The sequence below is a fragment of the Cheilinus undulatus genome, linkage group 12 (genome assembly GCF_018320785.1).
Source record: "Cheilinus undulatus linkage group 12, ASM1832078v1, whole genome shotgun sequence".
Classification (NCBI taxonomy): domain Eukaryota; kingdom Metazoa; phylum Chordata; class Actinopteri; order Labriformes; family Labridae; genus Cheilinus; species Cheilinus undulatus.
The window spans coordinates 27,818,156-27,826,359 of record NC_054876.1 but is presented as its reverse complement, the minus strand read 5'-3'; the positions used below and the strand labels follow the sequence as shown (position 1 = coordinate 27,826,359).

The 8,204-nt window shown below is 36.8% G+C and overlaps 2 protein-coding genes across 2 annotated transcripts; both read right to left on the bottom strand.

Annotated features, from left to right (window-relative positions):
* Positions 1-40: 40 nt before the first annotated feature.
* LOC121519239 (solute carrier family 22 member 5-like) lies at positions 41-2,523 on the bottom strand. The gene is made up of 3 exons (XM_041802079.1): positions 2,370-2,523; positions 1,611-1,746; positions 41-207 (listed from the first exon to the last, which is right to left on the bottom strand). The coding sequence occupies exons 1-3, from the start codon at positions 2,521-2,523 to the stop codon at positions 138-140; spliced, it is 360 nt and encodes a 119-aa protein (XP_041658013.1). The 3' UTR covers positions 41-137.
* Positions 2,524-3,721: 1,198 nt separating this feature from the next.
* LOC121519238 (solute carrier family 22 member 4-like) lies at positions 3,722-7,115 on the bottom strand. The gene is made up of 5 exons (XM_041802078.1): positions 7,096-7,115; positions 5,466-5,620; positions 5,147-5,318; positions 4,855-4,928; positions 3,722-3,732 (listed from the first exon to the last, which is right to left on the bottom strand). Exons 1-5 carry the CDS (start codon positions 7,113-7,115, stop codon positions 3,722-3,724), a joined length of 432 nt encoding a protein of 143 aa, XP_041658012.1.
* Between the last annotated feature and the right edge of the window lie 1,089 nt (positions 7,116-8,204).

Here is an 8,204-nt window from a genome sequence, read left to right as displayed (position 1 = left end):
AAAAAGCCAAATTATACATTTTTTATTTTGACCAGTTTATTAAACAAATATACTTAAAAAAATGACATGGAGAAAAGTTAACGTACTGAAAAGAATCATCAAATATGATCTCTGTTGGTAAAATACTCTGCAGTTAATCATAGTGGATCGTCCAGGGGTACCAGTGTTCTTGGGGCTTTGTTTCCAGGTATGCATGGACACTTCATTCTGTTATTACAAGGGAAAGAGAAAAAAACATAAATGTTGTTTACTGTCCTCACATTTCTTTGAAGATGTTGAATTCACTAACGAAGTAGCTGCTTCCACTACACCAGCAAGTATAATGTTTTCAGATCATGTTAGACCATCTATTGACATGTTTTATTGAAAGTCAGGATTGCACAGATTAGGCCTTGGATTCAAAGGAGCCCCTGTTTGAAAACAGTGCCATGACTAGCTACAGTAATATACCTGTAATCTGCAGTGCTTCTTTAAACCTTAATTCTTCAATCTGCAAACAAATTTGCTCCCAAGCAGCAGAGAACAAATCTTATCATCAAATCACTGCTGAGCATGATAAACACTTACATATAAAAAGATTGAAAGAGCTGTTAAAACTGTCAATGTATCACTCCGGTTGCCCTTGAGGTTTAAGTGCTTTAAGTAATCTCATTCTCAAAGTACTCACTTTATTGCCTTTGTTCTGCTTGCTCTATTTACCCTAAGAGCAAATGTATGGACAGAGCCTTCTCACTGATAGTGTGATTATATTGGGTCATGTAACGGCATCTATATTAAACTGAGACTATTTCATAGACATGTTAAAACTCCTTAAAATAGATTAAAAACCACCAAATTCAGGACCTTTACTGCTGCTGATTTAAAGTTTAACATTGTACTCACAAACATCCACTTTTCACACTCTACTTACCAATAAATCATGTTCAGAAATTACTTGCATTTTGACAATGTAAATTCAACCCATATTCCTCCACTGTTTCCTTGTCTCTAACACCTGTACTCATACAGTGTGTCAGCATTTTAACAGAGGAACAAACAGCTAATAAACAGCAGATTGTGCTTGTGTTTTTTGTAGCCTTCCCCAGATCTGTCCCATGCAGTAATCCTGTCTCTGAGCTCTGAAGATAGTTCCTTTGACCTCATGGCTTGGATTTTTTTTAATATGCATTATCAGCCGTGAGGCCTTGTAGAGAGAGGTGTGTGCCTTTCCAATCATGTACAATCAGTTTGGTTGACCACAGATGGACTTCAATTGAGATGTAGAAACATTTCAGCAACGATCAAGAAAAATAGGAGGAGCCCAGATTTTAAGTGTTTTTAGCAGGGGGTCTGAATATGTATGTATTTCATTTTTTTAATATTTAGAAATCTGCAAACATTTCATTCAGTTTTCACTTTGTCATTATGTGATACTGTGTGCAGATTAATGGGAATAATTTTTTTTTCCACTGTAGCAGCCGGCTGTGACATAACAAAACTGAAAAACTGAAAAGGGTCTGAATATTTCTAAATACACTGTATTATGATTTATTACATAAAATGTTTAATATAAAATGTATGCTTATAAGTGGAGTCTTTATCGAAACAGTTTCATTTCCAGAGCAGCCTACCTTTTTCTTTGCTCCATCTGCTCAGTTGTTTCAGGGAAAGGTTTTCCAAAACTCTCTGGCAGGAAGAAAGCCAAAAAGGCAGACACAGTAGCCAGAGTTCCCAATATGATGTAAGGAAGGTACTGAAAGTATGTACCTTTAATAGGAGAAGAGATTAAGGAGGGAAGATTAAGGCCGTTTATGTATTTATTTTACATATACTGTATAAAAACTGATAACATAAGGTAAGATAAAACATTTGAAGCACACAATAACTGTCCAAATTACAGGGAAAAAAAAATCCTACTCTTCCATGTTAACAAATGGGACACTGATAACAATATGAAAATATGAACACTTTTTGTAATTAGTTCTTTTAATGGGGATTTACGGCTGAGTGTTCAGTTTTCTTCAAACTTTGTTAAAATTAATAATTTGATGCTATAAAAAGGCGTACTATAATTAGCAAAGCTTTATCCATCCAAGAGAGAAATCATGGCCATTACAGTTGCTCTTATAGGGTGAAGTAGAAGAATATAAATGTATGTATCAACATAATAACACTATGATTGACAGTTCTGTTCACAAATGCAGCTGCAGTCAATATTTTTTATGAGTGTCTCTGTTAAATCCAATACATCTATCTCTTCAGTTGGGAACTTTGCCGACCTTTAGCAACTAAAAAGATCACCAGAGCAAAATGCCAGGGCCTGTCACTAGAGGTTCACTCCATAAGCCATTTTGTTTGATAGTTATTATCTAGAGAGTCATAATACTCACCCAGCTGTAGCAACGCTGGTGCCATGCAGCTGCCTAATCTGGAAACTGTGATGCATGTCCCTGTTCCTGTGTTCCTGATCACTGTAGGGTAGAGTTCAGCAGAGTAGGCAAACATCAGGGAGGATCCAGTGGTGATTGCATATTTACCAAACATCTCTAGTGCAAGAGACAGATTTGGTAAACCTGAAAATTAAAGTTCTTGTGTTAACAGATGAGTCTGTAGTGCTTTAATCAACAAACATTTTTTTCGCTAAGAATTTTCTTACCCCTGACTCCACTGTATAAAGTCGCTTTCTCTTAAACTATTATTAAAATAACATAAGCGTACAAAAGTACAGAGTAAAACTTACTCCTAAGATAGAAAAAGCAGGCAGTGTAAGTACTCCTAGCAATCCACCGATAGGTAATGATTTATGATACACAAGTTCATGTGATGTTGCTTTAGTAGTTAGTGGTTTGCCAACAAAACATATGTTTTATACAAGTGCTGTATGATTTTTTTGTTTTGTTTTAATGATCCCTCTGAATTTTAAAATGAAAGACCACTAGCTTGCACTAAGAATATGTGAGCAGTCCCGGGTGTTAAATGCCAATTTGAAAACAGATTTGCACAAAGTAATGTCAATCAAATAAAAAATATGTAATGTAAGATAAGTGTTTGCATAAATATTCATCCCCTTTCAAGTAAGTATTTAGTAGATGCACCACTGGCTGAAATCACAGCACTGAGTCTGAGTGGATAGGTCATCCCCATCTCACTCATTGTAAAACTACTGGAAACAATTGGCCGGATGTCTGTTAAATAAGGTCAGTCACTTTGAAGGGTTGTTTAATAAAATAATTTTATAGAAATATGTTTTCATTTTGATATTAAAGACTTTGTTTTATTTCATTTTGTGTCAAAAACCCAAATTAAATTGACCATGACTGATTAATAAAATCAATAAAAGGGTAAAACATCCAAGGGAGTGAATACTTTTATCTGCACTGTCACTGACAAATGTCAACATTTAATTCTGATGACTCAGTGAACCTCTCTCCCTGTTCTATATGAGGACCCCTTCCCCTCTCTAAGGTAACAAACCGGTTAAAATCTGAACTGGTGGGTAATTTCCGGCAGGGAAAACTGAACGCGCTCTGTTGCTTACTTTCAGGCACAAGCTGAATGAGGTAAAGTGGCACTGCTTCAAGCATCAAGGAAGAGATGACAGACACTCGTCGTGGGAGGTACAACAGAGCCAACCAGCTAGAAATATAAGTTGGAACCTCAACAGCTGCAGAGATAAAACAACTGATGTAGGGGTCTGCATGGAGCTGGGATGTGTTGAAGGACAAGCTATAGTATCCAAGAATCATAGAAAATCTGAAGGAGAAGATGACACAAAGTAGAGATGTTTGCATGGAAATCTGAGATCTGATTACACATTCACTCAGCTAAGGTCTTCACACTAATAAAAAGTGTCTATATGAAGAGAATGATAAGTTGATTTAAACAATAACTTTCCCACTGGATCACTATGTAACAATGGGTGCTGAAATGTTGTACTTATGATGCCAAGCAAAGAATGAGAGTCAACACTCTGAATTCAGTTTTCCTGAGCAGGTCCAGCACATTGTAGCTTTGTTTAGGGGTTTCTTCTGTCTTTTTAACCTAAAAGATACAAAATCATCATCTGCTTTGGTTCGTTTTCTTCAATGCATAATTTAAGTATACAGTGCCTTTAAAAGTATTCACTCCTTTGGATGTTTTACCATTTTATTGATTTTATAAATCAATCATCATCAATCATGGCTTTTTTTGACAAAAAAAATCACTTTAATGTCAAAGTGAAAACAGATTTCTGCAAAGTAAGGTCAATTAAAAATATGTAATGGTAAAGAAGTGACTGCATAAATATTCACTCTCAGCCAAATACAGTGAGTGTGTTTCAAGTAATTGTAGTATAAAGACACCTGTGTCTGGAAGGTCCAGTTACTGGTTAATCAGTATTCTTGGCTACCATGTCACCATGAAGACAAAAGAACACTCCAAACAACTCAGAAAAAAGGTCATTGAAAAGAATAAGTCAAAGGATGGAAACAAAATAATTTCCCAGGCATTGAACATCCCCCAGAGTTCAGTTAAATCCATCATCAAGAAAGAAAGACATAGGTCACGTGTATATCTGCCTAGATCAGGCCGTCCTCACAAACTGAGTGACAAAGAGAAATTACTCTTGAAGAAAACTCAGATTAAATCTGGAACACAGTGCACCAAGTTAAACCAAGTTAAATCTACTAACTGACTTATGGGGATGAATTTTTATGCCTTCACTAACTCTACATTAAATATTTTATTTATTTGGCATTACTTTGTGGAAATGTTTAAAATCCCTTAAATTTTAAAGACAGGTTTTTAGTATTTTTTGTCTAAAAAGCCAAATTATATTGACCATGATTGACTTATAAATCAATTAAAGGGTTAAACATCCAAGGAGGTAAATACTTTTTATAGGCACTGTATATTTAGCTTGCAAGATGCCAGGAAATGTTAGCCATCGGGGAGATTCTGGGATGAACCTGCCTCATTACAGGACAGAGAGACAGATGGAAAGGTTGATCAGTCTGCAGTAACTAGAGCATTTGTTCTCTTCTGAATACTTCTGTTTGACATTTATCTCAGCTTGCTTTTTTATGCCTAAACTCCACCAGAAAGGGTTAAAATAATTGCTGTGTTGATTTCTCAGCTCTGCCTTCTTTTTACTTGAAGCTAGATCCCTGTAATAAGCATATCTTACCACCAGAGGGGGAGGTAGGCCAGGCTTGGCACAGTCAGTGCCACTAAAAGAGACTTCCAATCCCTCAGAAAGTAAGCAAAGAGAGGCAGCATCATGTAGCCAATGGCAAAGCCCAAGCATGTGCCTAAAGATGAGTACAGGACTCGCACATTGCCAATCAAAGTCTCAGCACCTGCAGGCAAAGATGAAGAATCCATTGTGTTGAACATTTAGTGAATAAGGGAAAACAATCTATTTTTCAAAATATCATTTCAATCCAAATCTGATAAATGAGTGATTTGTTAATGTAGTATTTTTAGAATGTGATTTTCATATGTACCCAGGACTAAAGCTCCTGTAAAGTTGGACATCTGCCCCAAACTGTTGAAGAAGAGGAGGACAGTGAACATTGTCCACGAGACGGAGAAGATCTGAATGAAGGTGAACAGCGTCTGAACTGCCATGGTTGCAAAAAGCACAGGTTTCCTTCCACATCTATCGAGAATTTAATAAAAAACAAGTCGTAAAAAAGAAATTATCTGAGTTTTCACAGCACAGCTTGTCTGAACATGTCGTTCTTAAATCTTTTGTTGCAGAACAAATTTACAACTTGATCACTTAAAATCCTAGCGAGGTTTCCAGACCTTCAACATGAGAACAGTCTAAAAAAATAATAGAATTAAACAGCTTTTTAATCAATTAATCAGGAATAATCTCATGTATCCACGATATGAGAAGGATTGCATCACAGGTAGATTAACTCCACAGCGTAGGTTACATATAGCGTCTACCTTTGGCCTGTTTTACACTCTTCCTCAGTCTGTCAGGAGTGAATTCACAGTTTAACTTTATCTGAAAAAGCTGCTTCTCTTTAGTCCACACCCACCAAGAGGCAAACTGAAACATATAAACTGCCTGTACCTCTGCTCTCTGCACCAGCCTGCTTTCCTTGCTCCTCTTTCAAAGTTTCAAATGTTAAATTTTGTTCCATGTTTTATTTCACAGCACTCAAGCATGTGTGTGAGGAAGCTTCTTTTCAGTGACATAAGGATATGATTCAAAACAACATGCCTCTGAACAGCATTGGAACTCTTCACAAGTAGGAATATATGCTATTATCGTCATGATATCAGAACTAGCAAATATGAGTTTGGATCCAATAATCTGATAGTGGGAAAAACAACATCTATTTGGTACTATAGTCGTCCAAGTATTGCATTTTAACAGGCCTCTCAAGCTGAACTGATTGACCACATTATTGTATTAATCATTTATTTTTTCTTTTAGTTAATCATAATTGTTTTTTGATAATCAATTGGCAGAATATTTCATGATTGATGACATAAACATGAAAATGTGGACTAAAAGCTTGTATGTACAGTTTTAATTCTAGCCCTAACTTTGTGCATATAAAGAAAAATAAATTAGCTGAGAAAGTGGACATATCAGAGAATATCTGAAAGCTTGTTCCAAACTTTTAGAGGGACATATTGGATGAAATGACCAATAATTCATATTACTGTATCATTTTGGGTAGAGCTGGCTGTTGTAATAAATAAAACTAAAATCTATCCTAATAATAAATCAGAATTTACTAATAAAAAAAGTCATACATTCAAGGAAAATTGCTTGAAAATATTCTGGAGACTTAAACATACAGCAATAAAGTTGACAATCAGATTGAGGGAAGCAAAACCGGCACACCTAAAGCTTGTTGAAAATTACTTTAAAGCTCAGAAACCTAAAGGGGTGTGGGACATGTCTGATCAACTGTGACAGACAACTATAGTTTCCCAATGCCCTGAACTCTTTCTTTATCAGACCTGGATTACAACGCAATTCTGAAAGTGCCCTGACTTGGTTCTATTACATCAACTAATCTTTCAGGCTTCACATTTATGGTCCCTTTTGAGCTGAAAACCTCATACATAATAACCCTGCAAAGCAGGTAGATTCGTCAAATTCCATGCCTGTCATCGGACAAATCCATCTCGCAAAGCTCCAATCAGAAACAATTGGGTCAGGTCACAAATGAGGCGGTAGCTACAGACAGGGTTTTGTTGTACTGGAGACCAATAGCAACTGGTATGAGTTTAGCTCGGAGGTAGCGATAGTATAGCTGCAGTTGTATCAGAACTGGGCCACATTTCCTCATTAAAACAAAGCAAAAAGCCAAACTAGAAGCTTATCTTGGCAGAGATTTTTCTGAGATTCTCCCTTTCAGTCTCAGCATACGTTTTAATCCACTATCAAGCTCCACCATCTGTAAACTATGAAAGCTCCTGCCTGCCGAGCTCATGTTACTACCAGAGATGTGCCCACCTACTACCTCATTTGAACTGTGGCCCTGATTGACCCTTCATGAATGTGACGGACAGAACGTTCGTCAAATCACCTCCTGAGGATTTTTGGAAAAGTACTGCCTTTCTCAAATGCTTTCTATGGGAGGTTTCCAAGACGAATGTGAAATATACCCCATGTAATGGATATAGGAATCAGTCTATCTGCTGTGTCAGGTTACATACATAAATGATTAACTTACAATCTCCAGAAGGAGCATGAAGACCTGGGACCAGTAGCCTGGACTTCAGTGATTATGAAATCTCGAGTAAGAGTCCTGCTCAAATATCTTGTTAGCAAAGCAAGACACAAACTTTACCTCTGATTTTTTTTTTACAAGGCGGCACGTGGGACAGAGATTGCTATTGCCACGCTGGTTCATATCTCTTTCAGGCTAAATACACGTGCAAGAACACTCTTTCTATATTTTCCATCTGTTTTCAACATGACAAAACTAATTTTGGTGTCCAAAATGTTTTAAGTAACAGCTGAATTCTCATTTTGTATGCCTCATTTCACACCAGCATAATCCAGTTTGTCAAGGTGAATTTAATCCTCTCATGTGTCATCATGAACTCACAACCCTGGTGTTGTGGAAGATCAGTCCAGCTTTTCACTTTTCATACAAACTACTGTGACGAGACAGCTCTGATATCTTTGCTAGGTAACATGGACAACACTGAGCTGCACTGTCATGCTGTGAACAAAATGTTCAAGTGGAGCAGGAATAACGCCGCAG

Excerpts from the sequence above, each read along its gene's own strand:
- LOC121519238 (XM_041802078.1), bottom strand. The coding sequence starts at position 7,115 with ATGGATTTGTCCGATGACAG. Across the intron at positions 5,319-5,465 it reads TACAGGAGCTTTAGTCCTGG|GTGCTGAGACTTTGATTGGC; the intron begins GTACATATGAAA and ends CTTTGCCTGCAG. Across the intron at positions 4,929-5,146 it reads GCCTACCTCCCCCTCTGGTG|GTTCATCCCAGAATCTCCCC; the intron begins GTAAGATATGCT and ends GTAATGAGGCAG.
- LOC121519239 (XM_041802079.1), bottom strand. The coding sequence starts at position 2,523 with ATGTTTGGTAAATATGCAATCACCACTGGATCCTCCCTGATGTTTGCC. Across the intron at positions 1,747-2,369 it reads ACCAGCGTTGCTACAGCTGG|GTACATACTTTCAGTACCTT; the intron begins GTGAGTATTATG and ends CTCCTATTAAAG. Across the intron at positions 208-1,610 it reads CAGATGGAGCAAAGAAAAAG|AATGAAGTGTCCATGCATAC; the intron begins GTAGGCTGCTCT and ends TTGTAATAACAG.